At 38.4% G+C, this 18,159-nt stretch overlaps 3 protein-coding genes across 8 annotated transcripts in view; 2 read left to right on the top strand and 1 right to left on the bottom strand.

The window, feature by feature from the left end:
- Positions 1 to 2,000, top strand: part of LOC100178867 (mitochondrial import receptor subunit TOM40 homolog) — a 5,368-nt gene extending 3,368 nt beyond the window's left edge. For 2 of the 4 annotated variants that reach the window (XM_026834281.1, XM_009859998.3), the window contains exons 6-9: positions 265 to 370; positions 500 to 622; positions 1,003 to 1,182; positions 1,488 to 2,000. In XM_026834281.1, coding sequence (XP_026690082.1) covers positions 265 to 370; positions 500 to 622; positions 1,003 to 1,182; positions 1,488 to 1,627 — 549 coding nt within the window. In that variant the 3' untranslated portion in view covers positions 1,628 to 2,000. The remainder of the gene's footprint in view (positions 1 to 264; positions 371 to 499; positions 623 to 1,002; positions 1,183 to 1,487) is intronic. The other 2 variants (XM_009859999.3, XM_002131359.5) reach the window with 1 other exon arrangement.
- A 2,400-nt stretch (positions 2,001 to 4,400) lies between these two features.
- Positions 4,401 to 7,003, top strand: LOC100181226. The gene is made up of 3 exons (XM_002131296.5): positions 4,401 to 4,566; positions 5,768 to 5,924; positions 6,293 to 7,003. The coding sequence occupies exons 1-3, from the start codon at positions 4,453 to 4,455 to the stop codon at positions 6,508 to 6,510; spliced, it is 489 nt and encodes a 162-aa protein (XP_002131332.1). The 5' UTR covers positions 4,401 to 4,452; the 3' UTR covers positions 6,511 to 7,003.
- Positions 6,552 to 15,464, bottom strand: LOC778553 (uncharacterized). Of its 3 annotated transcripts, none has more exons than XM_026833993.1 (19): positions 15,187 to 15,463; positions 14,975 to 15,073; positions 14,561 to 14,736; positions 13,464 to 13,559; positions 12,099 to 12,271; positions 11,908 to 11,963; positions 11,578 to 11,645; positions 11,426 to 11,507; positions 10,997 to 11,119; positions 10,770 to 10,901; positions 10,290 to 10,552; positions 9,706 to 9,926; positions 9,216 to 9,317; positions 8,694 to 8,821; positions 8,083 to 8,290; positions 7,751 to 7,916; positions 7,577 to 7,651; positions 7,390 to 7,472; positions 6,552 to 7,149 (listed from the first exon to the last, which is right to left on the bottom strand). In XM_026833993.1, exons 1-19 carry the CDS (start codon positions 15,359 to 15,361, stop codon positions 7,095 to 7,097), a joined length of 2,481 nt encoding a protein of 826 aa, XP_026689794.1. In that variant the 5' UTR covers positions 15,362 to 15,463; the 3' UTR covers positions 6,552 to 7,094.
- Positions 15,465 to 18,159: the final 2,695 nt, after the last annotated feature.

Here is an 18,159-nt window from a genome sequence, read left to right as displayed (position 1 = left end):
AAAACACCCGTAGTAAGGGTAAAACAACAGTTGATAAATTTGATAAATATTGATAAAAAAAGAAGGAATGTTTTGGATAAAAGGCGTGACCATTACACGGTTACACCCTACAGACGATGCAATGTAAAAATTAAGTAAATTCCTTTTAATTAAACACATTAAAGCTCTAATTGGAAGAAATGTTAAACTAATTCAAACACATTTGTATTAATTGAAAGTTGCTATCATTTTTGTTGTGTTAAAAATAATTCTTTGCTGTTTTAGACTCTTGGTTCAAAACTACAGTCCGTCCAAGTAGGTGGAGATGTCGTGTTCAATGATTCCACTTTATCCGTCGTTTGTGCCGACCCGGATTTACTCAATGGGACAGGTACAAATTAAGTTTGATTTTTTTGCTACATGAATTAGATATCAAGTACAAAAATGTTTTTTTCATAAAACTTCCTAAAACAAAAAATTTTATTGTTGCGTTAAGGTTAACCAATATTCTGTATTACAGGCATGCTTATTGTACATTATCTGCAAGCAATTACACCAAAACTCTCAATTGGTTCCGAATTATTATACCAACGTGGTGCTGCAAGACAACAAGCTATTGCTTCAATAGCTGGGAGGTATAAGAGTAAGTATAACTATGTGTTTTTAAATTGGTTACATTAACATTAAGGAGTAACTTTTAATAAAAATTGTACTTTAAATGAAGTGTTATATATCTGGTGCTCTAGCCTAAGAGTTACAGAGCATGTATTCAACCAAGAGGGCATGGTTCAAGGCTCAACGCTGCTACCATTATTGGTATATGTCCGTGTGTCTTTCTTTGAGCAAGACACTCAACAGCAATTAACCCAGGAGATTTTTAATCTTGAGAAGGTGTCGAAATCGTAAACTTCCTAGAAAAATTTTAAAATTAGTCACCCAGAAAGTTATTTTTCCTTTCTGCAATGCTTAGTAAACCTGAAACTTGGTAACTAAAATTATCTTCCATTGTTTATTTTAACACAGCTGAAAACTGGCAAGCAGCAGGCACTATCGCTGCAGGAGGCATGCATGCCAGTTTTTATAGAAAGGCAAATGAAAATGTGCAAGTGGGTGTAGAACTCGAGGCGTCTTTAAAAAACAAGGAAAGTGTAACAACATTCGCATATCAAATGGACCTTCCAAAAATGAATCTTCTCTTTAAAGGTAAGTGCGTGCAGTGTATGCAGCTTACCATTTTATATGGACACTGTTAAATACTCACTTATGCTGTATTCAGTTCACATGATTTTATACTATATTTGTATAATTTATTTTGTTTTATTTTTTTTTAAATTTAAATGTGCAAAACATTAACCTTAATAAATAGCCCCGTGACTGTCTTTTATAGCCTTTGGCTCCTAACCGTTAAGATCAACGGCATTATTTTGACATCTTGGGCTGTCAGTCCACCTCTTCTGTTCACCTTATAAAAATCCAAAATATAAAAAGAAACAATTTAAAAATCCTAGGCATGTTAACCTCTGAATGGACGATTGGCAGTGCTTTGGAAAAGAGGTTGCAACCGTTACCAATTACCCTCAACTTAACCGGAACATACAACATAAAGAAAGACAAAGTCGCAGTTGGAATCGGAGCAGTTTTAGGCTGATTTCCATTTTTTTTAATTTTGACTTAAAAATCTAAGTGTTTCAATTAGACCTTTTCGAAACCATAACGGCCATTTTTAAATTCCTGCTGGTTTTAGTTGAAATAACTTCATTGTGTCGGTTATTTTTTAGTTTTCCTCCAAAAAAAATATTTTCTATATCTGTGCTATTTTGTTGCAAGATTAGGTTAAATTATTGTAGGCCTTTTTAATAGGACAATTTCACCCTTCAATTCATATATCGTATTTACACCCAAATGGTTAAGCTGCTGCACTGTATATGGTGTCTTAATGTGAATTCTGAAATTTAAGACGATTTGAGATGTTTTGGACGTTTCCAATAATAAACTAACTGTTGAGTACAATGAAAGTCAAATAGGATTATCCGTATTAGATTATAGCAAAAGTTAAGATTAGTGTTAAGTTAGTGGTGGCTTGCCTAGAAGAAATCGTATAGTACTGTGGAGTAAGATAGATAACGTTAGCACATAGTGACCATTATGTCCTAATCGTGTTTTAACAGTTAAGAACGCTCTTTTGGAGACGTAAAGTTACGGTTATATAATTTTACTACTAAATGTAATGAGAAAAGAGAATAAAAACGTGGACTAGCTTGCTCTGATCTGATATATATAGTATGTAAATATAACTACACAGTTTGCTTTTAGTAGACATGCAACAAATATAAGTACAAACGCAGCGCCATCATTGCCCATCAGCAGAAAACGATTTTCGATCACGCTAGCTCGCGCGCAGTCTGATGAGCATGGTTAAACGGACGGTATGCGACGTCGAATCAAGCAGCGCACTTTTCCATTGGCTGCAGACCGATAAGAGAGGTCGGCGGGTGGTAGCTTTGGTGTTCCAGATGTGGTTTGTCGTTTGTGTATGCTTGAGGTAAAGTGATGCTGTGTAGTTAGCACAGTAGTAGTATATGCGTTTAGTTACAAGTTAGGTTTTGCGTCCTTTAATGATGATCCGTTAGCAAAGTTGATTTGAGATAATATCCCCTAAACAATACGACTGGTATGAAAGTTGTTTTAACGCATAGGTGTTTGACTGTATAGAGTTAGACTGTGGAAGGGCAGTTTGACTACTATAGTTATTCCTTAGGGAAACGTAAAATGAAACAAAAGGCATTTTCTAGCCAACAATAACAGCATGCTGTGTGCAAGCAAAGGTAATACTTTTTCTTTATAGCTATTCTCTCAGCGTACTGAGAGAACTTTTTAGTGTACGGACAACCAAAGGTACTTGTAAATGTAAGCAAACAGAGAAATAACACGCTATAGGAAACCAATTCGTGATTAGGATTTTAATATTTGATTTTGCCTCAGAGTTGGACTGCTTTATTTTAACAGAATAAAAAACAAGCCAAGCAGTTGTTACACGCTTTGTTGCTCAGACATCAAAGGTTAGCCGCTAAGCTTTTATCGACGTGGTCAGATCGCAGCTGTTTCAACGACCGCCTAGACAGGGTTAACGAGCTTAATTTGTATTGATTGGGTTTGATCCGTAAATTTTTGAAATGCAAATTTTAGTTCCAGTTACCCTTATAAACGTCTTAGCTTTTCTTTTATTGCTACAGTTGGGTGAAGGAAGATGAAACACCTTTTTATTCTATTTTCTCGTCCCATTTGGTATAGTGAACAAAGAAAATTCGAAAAATGCTAAAAGTGTACCCTCACGACTTTGATAGACTGTTGTTAATTGTTTAAAACACGATCAGGACATTTGGATATTATGTGCTAATGGTCTTCCATCTTCCCCTATACCCTACTATACAACGAACAGATTAAATCGCCAATTTATGGTTGTCGTTTAGGGTCGATGTACTCGATAATGTAGCTATAACAGCTTATGCAAATTTAATGCGGTCTCTTAATACAAAGCTTCAGCGTTCCTAACGGTCTTGTCATGGATGGCTCATTAAAACAATAGAGGTAGCTCGACCATCAAACCGCATGCTCACATCCCTTGTCCATTATTCATGTAGAGTTGTTCTGATACGTCCGCCATGGCTTATAAACCTCTTTCGCCAAGATGTGACAGCAGGGCCGTTTCAGAAAGCACATATTTTTGTCTATTTTGTAATTATTTCAGGTGATATAGGTACAGTAGTTGAGATTTTAAAGCTTTCAAGAGCAAATAAATATCTAAACCCGAAACATTTCATTCATTTATTATCATATGTAAGCCTCCCACTGCGAAAGCAGTAAAACGAGATACACTACTTTTATGTTGACAAGGGATCGCAGCTTACTGTTTGATTCAGTAAAAGCCTTGACTCTATTAGTACAGCTGTTCAGAATCAGGGCAACAACGTGCAGTGAGTGCAATATTTGTAACGAAATTTCTAAAACGGGCGACGTTGATGCAATGAATGAATGACAAAGTTTGTGACGTGTTTCCTCTCTCACAAATGCTTGTTGGTAGCCGAGCTGGGAACTTTACCTTTAAAGGGAATTCTCTCATTTACAGCGCAACTCTGTTTAGTGCAAAGCAATGGAATCTTTTGTGATTCTGAGAGACTAAAGGCAGGATGTTTTAATATATACTTGATTGTTGTAAGCTGAAAGTTTTTGGTTTTGTATTGTTGAGCTTCAGGAATGAAAAGTTGACTATAAATTTGACCTACCGAGTTGGAGCTTATGCATTGTGTATGAGGTAAAGGGTGTAATTATTAACTTCCGTGTATCGCTTCCATGTATTTCTAAGCAACATACACCTAATTATTACGTGCCTGTACTTTCTCCCATTTAATTTCCACTTTTTTTTAGACATAACATGGTAAGACCGTAAGAGTGTAAGTTTTAATAGTCATAGTGATGTTACGTTATGAAAGTTTTGACAGTGACCGCTCGTCATCGTCCGATATTTCCAATTCGTCATGGTTCAGTTATTCAAGCGATCTTCCCTCAGTGTTTGGTGATGAGGCAAAAGTGAGTTTCACATGTGTGTGTTTTGATTTGTTCAATTTATAGTAATGTGAGGTATAGGATGGATACCGTTATCCAATTATACCCCATATCTTCTTATCGGGGTTTAAACTATATATAGTAGGGTGGGGAAAGATGGGACACCTTTTCGTTTAGTTTTCTCTTTCCATTTGGTGGTAACAAAGAACATTCAATGAATTATAAAACCGTATCCTTACGACTTTCACAGACCGTTGTTAATGGTTTAAAATACGATCAGGCTATTTGGACATTATGCATTAAAGGTGTCCCATCTCCCCCCACCCCACTATATAGTAGGGTGGGGGAAGGTGGGACACCTTTTCATTCTATTTAGCAGTAAACAAAGAACAATCAAATAATTTTTAAACTGCAACCTGACGACTCCCATAGCCCGTTGTTCAGGATATTTAGATATGATATGCTGAAGGTGTCCCGTCTTACCCTACCCTAGTATAATATTTCAACATAATGAAAACAAGTCCCATCTTTCCCAACCTATTATCCAACATTTTTTGCCTGCATTCAACATCGTATTATAAAAATGCGTATATATGCGAGAAAGCCATTGAAATAAACACCGTTTCCGTGTACAGCACTCCGATATTGATCTGCGCACGCATCTTGGTATAATGATACTGCTTACACATATAAAAGCCGCGCTGTCAATATATCCTACTTAAGAAAATGACGTTTCGATCGAATAAATATTGCAAAATAACAATATTGCTTTATAAGTAATAAAGCGTCTATAGCTAAAACGAGCTTTTAGCAATGCTTATTTGCGCCTTTTAGTCACCAGCAGGCTTATAAGTTATAGTTAGCGCAGTTATTTATTGATGCAACAACTATACTAAAGGTGCTTTGTTTTTATACATTATGCATGTTATTGTTTAACTTGCAGTTTAAAATTACGTGTGTGTCCTTTCAGCGAATATCGCTATAGTAGGGTGGGGAAGATTGGACACTTTTATCACATAACATCCAAATATTCTGACGTGTTTTAAACAATTAACAACGGTCAATGGAAATTGTGAGGATACGGTTTTATAATACTTTGAATGTTCTTTGTTTACTACCAAATTGGACGAGAAAATAGAATGAAAAGGTGCCCCATCTTCCCCCCACCCTACTTTATCAACAGGAAAATATTCTCTTTAATTCTAAGTGTGTCATTCTATTACAGGAAAGACCTTCTAAAATAAACCCTGGAATGCTCCGAAATTCTGCCCAACAACTCGCTAAGTTTTCTGCCAAACAACATTATCCGAAATTCACTCCGTCCAGCGACGCCTGTAGATGCTCGATGTTACATTGGGCCTGTTATGTCGGATGGTGTTTATGTAAGTAAACTGTGGTTTCTACATTGCTGTGTAAAAATACTAAAATAGTTGTTTTATATAACTTTAATGTCCATCAAACGCAATCAAATTTGAAAATCGTCGCTGTCAATTTCAGAAATACCAAATTTTTTTATATTCGTTTTCTGATTTGCTATGACCGGAAAATCAATTACGTAATCATCTTTCCATCTATATAAGTTTCTCAACTAATTTTACGCTTAGTGTTAAGGGGCGATAGATAGTCGATAAAGCATTAACGCTTCGCAGCTATAAGCGTTACTCTTTCGGTTATCAAAGACAATTTTCAACTGGGTTCAGGCTACTAAATTTTTTTCCGGTAAAGTTTGTGCAAACTTGCTACCTTTTAGGCAAGTATCAATATCAACCGTTGACACCACTCCACCTGCTGCCCAATACTGCAATAATTGGCGGAAATTTAGAATATGCAACCTCTCGTAAGCTTTCGGAGGGTAGAGTACACTCTGATGAAGGAACACGTGGCCCTAGCAAAAATCGTCCTCAAACAGAGTTAAAATATTCTTCCACGAAGGACGAGGAACTTTATTTAATAGAAACGACTGTGTGACGAAGACAGTACTGACTTTACTTTACTTTAGGTTTTATTTCTTGTTTTATGTTTCTTGACAATTACTTTAAACACAGTAAAGATGACGTATTATAAAATGACCGCCACAGCAGAGAAGATTCTAGACGTTTAAAACAACCATGACTCAGAGTCAATACCTCACTATAAAGTCGTTGTTTTATATTTCCACCACCGAAAAGACCTACATTTTAAGTAGGAATATCGGGCGAACTCTGTTCTGTATCCGAAGATTTGCCAAAGAATCTTACCCATTTCGAATAGAACACTCTAACTTCATGTTTTAAGCTGCTAAAGTTTTGTTTTTACATTGCATTTTTTCTGCGTTTGAATTTGTTTTTATAAAAGAACGTCATCTTCATTACTGTGTACTTGGTTTCGTTTAAGCTGCTGGCAATGAATACGTTTAATCAAGATCATAATAATTCAATGATTGCGACAACAAACTGCGACAAAAATATATACAAACATTAAATACGGAATTAGAAACAACAAGATAAGGTGTCAAGTATTTCGTCACAATATAGCCTATATATGCGGAGATGTTGTGGAAAATGTAGTTGCAACTAATGAGAGAAAGCTGTGTTAAGACCTCGCATCTTTTCCCCCGGGTTGTCAAAGCTAAAATACAAAGATAAATGAGAATGCATACTGGTGTATCACTTTAAGCAAGGTCAAAACGTATCTGCATGGCATGGCGCATATGTTAACATTTCGTTTGCTTTAATCTCTTTCATGTACTGTGTTGTTTGCAAGTACCAAAACTAAACGTATAACCAACGTACGGTTTAGTTTGTGAAGTTACGGTGAATGTGCTGTCTGGTAGTCACAATAAACAAATCTGCCATGCAGTTTTCTTACCTTTTTGGGTGTTGTTCAGTTTGCTTGATGGCTTCACTGCACGAAGAAGATTGTTCCATAAATGGAGCATTGTTAGAGTTCTGCTGGAAAATGTACCGTTTAAATAAGAGTTTTGTACATATTTCGACAGCAATAGCTATATCTACAAGAAGGTGTTAGTACGGAATTGGAACAAAATTCGGCTTACTTTAGTTTGAGATCTTGCAATTTCTTGCGCTCTTCTTATATGTGCGCATATGTCTGCGCTGCAGAGACCGGGTACCTGTTAAATGATCGTATACATTTACGTAATTGACAATATGTTGCGTAAATCAGCAAATGTAAATACCGGTGCGCTGTGTGTAAGAAGCTATAGACCTACCTGTTTGTAAGTTTTCTTTGTGTTTGTTTGTATTCCGTGCTTTTGCCGCAAATGAAGACGAAGTTGACTTTTGTGGCGAAAGTGAACTCGGCACTCTTGGCAGGAATATGGTTTCTCACCAGTGTGGATGCGAAGGTGGGACTTCAGGGTTTGCAAGTGCCGAAACCTGAAAGCACACCACTTTATGAATGCGTATTAAATGATTTGGTCTCCGTATACTTTAAGTCTGAAAGAGTATTCCGTTTATCTCGTTCATGAAGAAAATCGAACTTAGCTTTAAAATTATGGATTATTTTTACATTGTAAAAACACAGCCATTCAGGATAACTTACTTTGTACCGCACACTGTGCAAGGGTATGGCTTTTCCCCTGTATGTATGAGGACGTGGGCCCTGAGATGCGCCACTTGCACGAAGCGAGCATTGCACCTTTCGCATTGAAACGGTTTCTCACCACTGTGGATTCGCATGTGAGTTTTCAGGTTAGCTGGCCGATTAAAGTCAGCGTCGCAGAACTCGCATTTGTACGGCTTACTGGATCCTGATAATTTAAAAGATAGGATAATGTTTTATTGTTTCATAAAAATAACTACAAAATGTTGTATAGTAGGGTGGGGGAAGATGGGACACCATTTCAATCTATTTTCTAGTCCTTTTGGTATAGTAAACAAAGAAAATTCAAAGAATTAGAAAACCGTATCGAATCCGCTAGACCGTTGGTAATTATTTAAAACACGATCAGGATATTCGAATACTATTATGTGCTAAAGGTGTCCCATCTTCCCCAGCCTACCATTTATGTAATCGTAAGGGTTTAAGAGAATGCTATTTAACCTTAGTTGGCAAAGCGCTGCCTTCTATATATTACACCTAAACTAACAGGTCCAATTTAAATCATATAAAGGTTAATAATATTTTATTTATTTATAATCTACTTCTACCACCTGTCGCCCGAACTCTTGTGTTACAAGGTGGTTTGCTTTTCGTGTCATCTGATTTATCTTCTCCACTTCCCGAACTTCTCCGTTCTTCCATCGTATTCATCGATTCTAAACTTGGGAGAGACTCATTGCTAAAAAATACACAAAAATCTTTTAAATTTACTGCTAAGATAGCTTATAGAGAAGGATGGGAAAAGATGGGACACCGTTTTGTTTTATTCTTTCGCCCCATTTCGTAGTAAACAAAAAACATTTAAAGAAATATACCTAACCGTATCTTCACGACTCCCATAGACCGTTGTTACTTGTTTAAAACACGATCAAGATATTTGAAAGATGAAGATGGGGTACAGCACCAAAATCCTATGGTTCCCGATCGTGTTTTGAACAATTAACAACGCTCTTTTAGAGTGTTTAAGGTAAATGATTATGTAAATATTCTTTGTTCACCACCAAAAGGAACGAGAAAAGAGAATAAAATCGTGTCCCATTTTACCCCACCTTACGATTGACCAATTGTCGTACCTTTCACTGTTAATGTAGATAGGTGACTGTTTGGTTTCCAATTTCGGAGGTAAGGTGGTATCGACGTTCATCGGCTCTTCAGTGTTGGTTGAGCTTTGCGATCTGTTGATTTTTATATTTTTAGGTAAAATAGATGCCGTAAGCATATTCGATCCCATGTTTTCTAATATATGCCTTTAACACGGCTACGGTTATATAATTCTTTAAATGTTCATTACCTAATTTTTACCGATTCTGCTGTTTGGGTATTTTAAAATGGAGTGTTTAAACACGGTAGTTGCCTTTCACCTCTATTTTTCTAAGATAGCTATTAAATAGAGCAAGAAATTTTGAAATGTATATGGCAGAAATTATACTGTTCAAATGTGCGAAAATTCTAAAGGTGTGTGCTGCTCAGATAGATCGAGAAACAAAATAAATTCAATTTGTTAACGTTAAACTGTTTACGGCGGGAAAAAAAGTGCGTTTCTTTTCGGATATAAAAGCACACCTTAGTCTTGTCCCTGTGGCGGTAGACTGTTGGTATTGGTTGTTTATCACACTTAGTGCCGGAGGTGGGACGAAAGGCACGCGCCAACCATTTCGATTATCTGTACCGTCCACACGGGGGAAAAGAAAGTTTGGTTGAAAAGGAAGAACGTCTGGTCGAAAACTCATCGGAATTTGGTAGTTGTTCGGCTGTTTCCGCAGAAAGTTCGCCCACTGAGTTTGCTGAAATTGGGGTTTAGTTATAGATAGTAACATCAAGAGTTTTTGCCGTTTTTTATTTTTCAAAAACAGAAAAAAATGGTATTCACTGCTCCATAAATGGTCTTCAGTCTATGAAAGAAAAACTGTGTGTTTATACGGTATAGAGCCTCTGTGGTAAATTGGTATGCGAAATTGGAATGTGGATATACATGGACTAGAGTCTAGACTATAGGATAGAGCAATGGAAAAGGCGACTTTGTTCATTTTTAGCGAAATTTGTAGAAACAGAGTGTGTTACCGTATACATTTGTGAGCATGGCGGAATGAACTGTGCAATGCAACTTAGAACTTTGAAGTTATCTGTACAAAAAGTGCATCACTCACCGCTAACGTCGGCTTACTGGCCAACTGTGGCTGCATGAATGCCGACACCCTTTGCGCCAGTAGATTTTCCCCACCACTTAACGGCGGCATCCAGTTAAACAGTCGATTGAATTGAAGTCGGAACTGGTATTCTTGTTGTGGCGATCGGCCGCTGCCCATTTGAGGTGCGAGAGCATTAGGCGAATTGTCCTTGCTATAATGAAGCAACGACTGTTGGTATTGTGATTCTTCTTTTGTAGGATACCTCGTTTGTTCGTATACGCCTGTGGAACAATTAGTAAATGGTTATATTAATACGGAGTAAGATGGGATACCGCTAGTAATAAAGTAGAATGAAAGCATGTTCCATCTTACCCCACCCTGTTATATATCGAGTACTATATATGGGGGTATGAGCTGTATTTAACAATTTATTTATTTTATCGAGTATTATTTAACATTACTAAGGTATAACCGCTATTCATATAATCAGTTAGCTACCTTTACTGCCATGCTCTTTACGTTCATTGCGCTGGTTTTCATGCTCGAGATAGTGATACTTCTTCTTCCAGTGTTGAGTATGCGAATCGTCGCAAGAAAATGTCTGTTCATTTTGTTCGCTTAACTGTTTGGCTGTCAAAGCACAAAATACAAAGTTCATACCGAAATTACCGCTAAATAATTTTATTCAAATATCTAATGGCATATTCTGGTTGTTTTATGAGCACCTTGGTTTATGATTCCGTTTCCGCTTCTAAGGTTAAATATTTCTGGATTCCCACGCTCCGGGGACCTTGGGTCTACTGCAGGTACCCGTTCAATTTCTTGTGTGCGAACTGACCTCGCTGAATCTAAAAAGTGATTGCAATATTCTTTAAAACTTGAGGATTGTATGTCTTGGTAAATTTGCACCACTTACAGTTACTTCATGCATTTTGATCATTTGATTTAATAAATGAATGTCTTCATGTAACCTATTTATCCTCGCGTGGTGGGCAACTTGGTGGTGAAACAGAGGTGTTTTGTTTCATACAACTGGTGCCCGCATTCTAGTAAAATAGTATAACCCACAAGCCGAGAGCTAAAGAGGCAGGCGGGCAAGCCATTGCTGTGCCACGGCGCCGATTTCGAACAATGTAAATAAAAGCGCAACTGACCCGATGATCGACGTGGTTTACAGTGGTTCTCTTTACTCTCTGAGTCCATTCCGTTCCAGCTTGTACGTTTCTTGCAATGCGGCTAAAAACAACACAAATAAACTGCCAGAAAGTCAAAATGCAAGCTTTACAAATATTCAGCAATCATTTACCTTTACCGAAAGATCTAGCGATTGCGAATATGAAGTTCCCTGCAAAGGCAACGACCGTGCGTGGAGCTCTGTGGGATCAAATATATAGTTTAGAGTGGGAGAAGATGGGACACCTTTTCATTCTATTTCTCGTCCCATTTGGTACCAAACAAGCAACATTCAAAGAATTATAAAACGGTCCCTTACGACCCCGATATACCGTTGTTAATTGCTTAAAACACAATCAGGATATTTGTATATCATGTGCTAAAGGTGTCTCATCTCCCCCCACCCTGCTATGTATTACATTATTTACAGCGATTTCTTTTACATCTAATTCACTCGACTTACCACTTCGCTTTGACGGTGATCCATCTGAGTTCGAAAGGTAATTGTTCATTGAACCCCTTAAAAATTGAAAACTTTCATTATAGACTAAATTGCTTTTATATATATTTAAATATGCCTTTATAGATATCACGAAATGAAAAAAGCGCTAAAAAATCTTATTGTCGCCGCCACCCTATTTTATAACAGTATACCTTGCATGCTTTTCCACAATGTCAGCAATCTCTGTCATTTCCATGGTGGCAGCGGCTTGTGCGATATGGGAGGCTGTGACATCGTTTATGTCCAGTTGCCCGGTGTATATGAAATCTAGTAGCAGTCGGAAACCAAGGACAGATACATTGTGAATTTCCAGTGTCAAAATCTCCTGTTGAAGCAATGTAAAAGGTTTATACCAAGCGGCAGCAGAATAGGTATATATGTACCGACACCTTTGCACATTCTCTACTTTAACCGTTGATATTTTCACACCTATCATGTGCTAACTGTAGCAGCCACGCTTATTTTCTTCCAACTAAATGTAAATATACTTTTAACTGTAAGGGTGTTTTAACAACTGTTGTTTTGTCGCTATATCCCGTCTTTTTGTTTAAAATATTTTTAAATCTTCGCTACCGTAATCGAAGAGACAAATAAAGTTATTATTATTATATATCCAATAGTTAGACGGCGCGAATATTATACCAGAGTACTGACGCGACTTTAAGGCCTCAAAGTTTGCATATAACACGCTTACCGTTACCTAGCCGTTACCAACCTGGATGGTAGTTGGTTGACAGACGAAATGCGTGGAATTTGGATGGAAGCGCTATTGAGTTACGAAAAATGCCTTTGTAATGGAAGGAAAACGGCAGTGAAAGCAAAGCACAACAGCAACCCACACGGGTTCGAATGCAATTGCAAACATTTCTCTTTTAGTGTCTTGTAATTTCAGGTTAAACACAAGCTAATCGCGTTTATATCCTGTTTGCCGCACTGGCCCACACCGAGTTACGGGAAACTCAATGGCAGCTAGTCGAAATTTTTGCAATCCACTTTGTGCCCACTTGTAGCTTTTTGTGGTGGTAAAAACATCTCATTGCGTTGGTATCAGTTTTCGTTTATTTTATGAAATTCACACGGACCACGGCGCAGGTGCGCTTTGAGTTAATTTAGTAAAGGGTTTTAATGCCTCCACATGTTAAACTGCTGTTACTGTTTAATAGCAACTGAATATTAATGGAGAGAAATGTGCGCTCGCCTAATCTGCTTTCGGTTTGAACTCAATTGGCCGTTTGAGAGCGAGCAGCCGTCGTTGCTAAATATATGAATTTATCCTGCGGGCAGTATTGCTCAGCTTTCCAACGTTATACCTGCTAATCATCGTGTATTATTATTATTACTTGCATTGTCGTACAAACCAATACATATGTACAAGCTGATAAGTTATGTATATGTGCATATACAAAGGGTTTATTGCGTATAATACCAAGAGTAACCACTCAATATGCAAATCAAGCAGCAACGGGGCAAAGCATGGCTATGATAAAAGTATGTTTAGGCTTTATTATGCCACTTACCGAATCGCGGTGGTCTTGGGAGTACAACAAGGGCAGAAATTTCTTCCTACAGAACTCACTACAAGACGCCATTACTGCCTTATGGGCGTGGAACGTCTGAAAAAAAGAAATGGTGAGCTTTATCAAACACGCACTCAAATGCAATCGGCGTCGATGGACGGCTCAAGTTGTTTCACTGGCGGGCGCATCCTGTTAGACGTAATCAACCGTGTGCGCGTCGAATTCTAGAACCCGCTCGGAGATCATTAAGCTGTTCTTGCACCGGCGTGTATTGCTTGTTCACCCGTCAAGTGGCGAATCGGAGCTCACGGCATCCCATACTTAACTTTACCCTAACGCTGTCCTTGCCTTTTCACAGAAAAAAACACCAGACATTTTATTTTCAAATTTGCCCATAATTTTTACGGAAGACCAGAGATTGGCATATCACCGTGTAGTTTCACGCTTTTTATTGTGCGTAGACCAAAGCACATCATAGGACGTTTATAATTTGTTATATGCGGCTTCCACTAATTGAGCTGAAACTAAACCTTGAAAAATCGGAGTTTACACAAAAGTGAATAGTTAATAAATAAACCCGCCGCGGCTTTTAGCCTATAATGGGAATCACTCTAAACAATAACAATGTGTTGTCGATCCAGGATATCCAAAAACCATTACCGTCTTGCTTTGGATGATTTCTATACTGACTCCTATCGCAGGAAACTCATATGCAGCGACTAAACATATATGAGCGTATAGGACCGACCGTATGTTAAAACTCTTTATCATCATTGCCGTTATACACAATATAGGGGGAAGACGAGTCACCTTTAGCATTTAATATTTTAATATCCTGATCGTCTTAAACATTTACCAACGGTCTATGGGAGTCGTAGGAATGCGGTTTTATAATTGTTTTAATATTTTTTGTTTTTTACTAAATGGGTCGAGAAAATAGAATGAAAAGGTGTCTTCTCCCACCCTACTATATCAATGTTCTTGATCCCAGGAGTTATTCATGTATGATAAAAGGTTGTGCATATAGACCCCGGTCGCATAGCCCGAGCGTCCGTAATTATAAGTGTATCCTTTACTGAAGACCACTAAAACCCTACCTCGTTTTGGACTTTAAATATAACATCGCATAGAAGGCATCGGAGACGCAAGTCGTTTAGACTTAACATCATGCCGTTAAGGTAACGACTAAATTCGCCTTTCTTCGTATTTGCTTCGTAGTGTTCATCGTTTGAGACGTCGGTTTCACTCGGATCAGGTCCGGTTGTCGGTTTCCCTGTTAAGAAACAACTTAACGTAAATGAGGGTTTAGTTTTAAAAGGGGGGACCTCGTTGGAATATTTTAAAATATTATTTGTGCGCAGCATTATTGGAGCAATGATTACATATGAAAAAAAAACACAAAAATGTAAAAAACAAAACTGCCAATTCCTTTCACAATTTTTATGTAAAGTTACAATACAGTTGTATAGTACAAAGTGTTATATTTTTGAAATGTATTGAGTTTTAATTACCTTCTCTTGGCAAAATGTCCGACGCTGAGGTTCGTCGCGTGCTAAGATCAAACGGTTGATCCTCCTCCATTCTATCCTGGTGATCTGTTCGCGGTCTCTCTAAAATACCGAGAAAAGTTTCAGGCTGTAAATTATAAAGGCGGTTTGGTCTTCCATCCGAGAGGAAATTACCCAAAGACGCACACAGGTCTATAGGCCTATAGGTCGCTTACCGGAATAAATAGACGCCCCGTGCATTTCGGGCACCCCGTCTTCCTTAAGTATTTCGTTTTCACTGACGTCGTCCGAAGAGGAAACGACCGCTGCATCCCGTGCTAGGAGATCAGCCAGATTTTGAACAATGGTTGTCCTCTCAGGAGACTTTAGAGTCGGGATCACGTCGGCCATTTTGCAAGCACCAACCAAAAACAGTTTTTACCGTATCAGATTGAAATCCCAATTAAAACAGTTTTCGTAAACTAAAATCTGAAAAGCGGCCACTGATGTATCCATGCATATGTATTTTTGCTTTTAAACGACATGCAATGCAAAAACATTGGTACAATTGTTTTAACGTAAACCTGCTAATCACCTAATGTGCGTCAGCCTTTAGCATATACGGATGTCTAAGCCTTTCACTGACTCTAATGTACGTATTTCCGCAGAAACTAACGGAAGTTCTCATCTATGCGCTTATAAACTTTGCGATCACCCCCAATTAAAACTTTGTTAACTCCCCGTTATACGCACAACATACTGCCATACAACTGACCGTATATTTTTACCTGAACATCAGTTCGATTTTAACAGACCCTTTCTGGTGCATTGTGCTGTACGGCTTGATTTATAATCGTGAACTGGGCGTCCGCAAAGGTGCCACCACACATCAGTCCAGAATCTTGGCGAACGTTTTCGCTTTAAACGGAGATCACAATTGCTTGTCAGCGGAAATAATAACTGACTGCTACAACACGATGGCTGTGAGGCCCAGGTAATCAAGTTTCCATTTCGAATTCCTCGCGCGATTCCCCGCCAGTCGAGCGCAGGGCGTGCTCAAAATTCATTTTTAAATTGACAGCGTGTCGCTCGTGTTCTCCCGAAGTCGTATCACCCGTCAATCGAAGTAGTCGCCCTATAACTTCCACTAATGTTGCCGCGGATATCTGAAAAGCCTTAGGAATTTGCAAATCGGTAAATTCCCCTTCTTAACCTTCTTTTCCTTTCACTCTAACTCCTCATGGCCGATTATGCAATACAGCAAACTGTTCCTATTACCCTAACCTCTATGTATTGCTATGTGGTCATCGCTGCCTCTGCCTACCATGCACTGCTCTGGTCTCTTCTGTGCATCTGAAATCCTCAAAATTGTAACAGCGTTCAGTCCGAGCATGAACAGCGAAAATGAACACAAAATTCGTCGGTGGTAAAAGAACGTGATATTATCGTCGATGAGTGGACGGCTGGCGATCGGTCAGTTGAGGTCGTTCAAGTTCGTCCCAGCAACGTGGAAGCTTGCCCTAAGGTAGGTTTTGATACGTGTCCTTGTATCGCCATCGCATTGCAGCGCGTTGAAGGTTTAAAATTCATGTCCACTCGCTCATTTTTTATACATGATAAAAAACGTTTTAGCATTAGCTAAAATAATTTAAACGTAAATCCTGTCATGTTAGTATTTGGTAAAACGTAAAAATCTAACTTTGGACTTGTTACTGCTATAGTCACAAATGTGACATTGAACATTTGATCGCTAATTGATTAGAAATTTTATTTGAGCATTCTACAGCGGCATAACTATATATATAATTTTATATGCAATCAAAGAAATTTAAGAGATCTTCACGACTAACGATAATCCAGGTTTGACACGAGTGTTAAGTTACAGTAATCTTCAACAAGAGGCCCGTATCGCTATACCGTAAAATTATAACTGTTATACGACATAGAACGGATTGCTATGTTTTGCTATTGCGACGGGGGTTCAACCAGGTTCGCTTCCGTGAGATTCGCCATTAGTTGAACGGTGCGCGACTTGACCCTTGACTCGTGGTCGCCGCGGCCGTCCACGGCCGTGACGTGTCAACGGGTTATTAAAATACGACCTGGAGCGTCATTAAACAGCGATTAATGCGAAAGTTAGGGCAAACGAGCAAGTTGATCTATGAGTTGCGGAGGCAAAAGTGGCGCCTGCAAACTGACCGTGCTTTAATCACTAGAGATGAGCCGCCTACTCACCTTCTATGCTCGTAGTAGCGCACTCATTTAACCCGTAAGAACTGAAATTATATTATCACAACAATAACTGCTTTTAAAATCTATCTTTAACTTTCCTATCAAACCAATTATAGTTACGCTTTCATATAACAAGAGCAAATACTTAATATTGGTGTATAATACCAGCACTGCAACATATACACATTCTGTATTAACACGTCAGTGCTTCTAACCCTCAACATAAACATACCCTGATTATATACCGGAGATGGTCACCCAATATCTCAGGCGACATGAGTATTCGAGACAGACATAGAGTTGTTATATGCGCAGTGTTTATGAAGCTGCTTAAGGATTAGGTTCGACATTATAAAAGATATGCTTGTAATATCGAGCATATTATTCCCACGCCCCGTAACACGAGCCGTGGCTGAAATTCCTAGATGCGGTTTCGGGAGGTCCAGCCTTCTTGTCGTCGCTTTGATGTCGACAAGAGAATGTAAACCTACCCTCGCGGTATGTGTCGTCTCTGGAATGCCGACCCTGATTAGAAAGTAATTAAAATCCCGCCGCGTGTGCCTTTCTCATGACCCCAAGCATTGAAACCAGCAGTAGTTCTGTTATTGTCCATTGGATAGCGCCCAGACATAGAAGACGACCGGATAGAAACCTGTCGGGCGTCGAAAAGTGCTCCAGCAGTCATATATGTTCTATACCTTCATTTGTAATTTGACCACCATTTCCCATGCGCCTAGCCGTCGCAGTACCCAATATCAGGTAATTGTTTATTTTTAAACTGTGCTGTTGCCACCCAGTCACATGTAATCGAGACCTATAGGATCAAAAGAATGATGCGTGAGAGACATACCGTATATGGAATTGTCCACATAACAGTGTATAAAGCTAAAACGTTAAACCAATTTTTCGTTAGAAAATACGTTTTAAACCAAGATATTCTCGCCCCAAAAGTATATATGCACAACAACAGTATGCAG

The sequence above is a fragment of the Ciona intestinalis genome, chromosome 4 (genome assembly GCF_000224145.3).
Source record: "Ciona intestinalis chromosome 4, KH, whole genome shotgun sequence".
In the NCBI taxonomy this organism is placed as follows: domain Eukaryota; kingdom Metazoa; phylum Chordata; class Ascidiacea; order Phlebobranchia; family Cionidae; genus Ciona; species Ciona intestinalis.
This window is presented reverse-complemented; position numbering and strand designations above follow the sequence as displayed.

What these genes read in the sequence shown, in the direction of transcription:
- LOC100181226 (XM_002131296.5), top strand. Translation starts at nt 4,453, where the DNA reads ATGTTACGTTATGAAAGTTTTGACAGTGACCGCTCGTCATCGTCCGAT. An exon ending in TGTTTGGTGATGAGGCAAAA is followed by an intron (nt 4,567 to 5,767) that starts GTGAGTTTCACA and finishes ATTCTATTACAG; the next exon opens with GAAAGACCTTCTAAAATAAA. An exon ending in TTATGTCGGATGGTGTTTAT is followed by an intron (nt 5,925 to 6,292) that starts GTAAGTAAACTG and finishes GCTACCTTTTAG; the next exon opens with GCAAGTATCAATATCAACCG.
- LOC778553 (XM_026833993.1), bottom strand. Translation starts at nt 15,361, where the DNA reads ATGGCCGACGTGATCCCGACTCTAAAGTCTCCTGAGAGGACAACCATT. An exon ending in ATTGTGGAAAAGCATGCAAG is followed by an intron (nt 11,964 to 12,098) that starts GTATACTGTTAT and finishes TCAATTTTTAAG; the next exon opens with GGGTTCAATGAACAATTACC. An exon ending in CCAGTAAGCCGACGTTAGCG is followed by an intron (nt 9,927 to 10,289) that starts GTGAGTGATGCA and finishes CCCCAATTTCAG; the next exon opens with CAAACTCAGTGGGCGAACTT.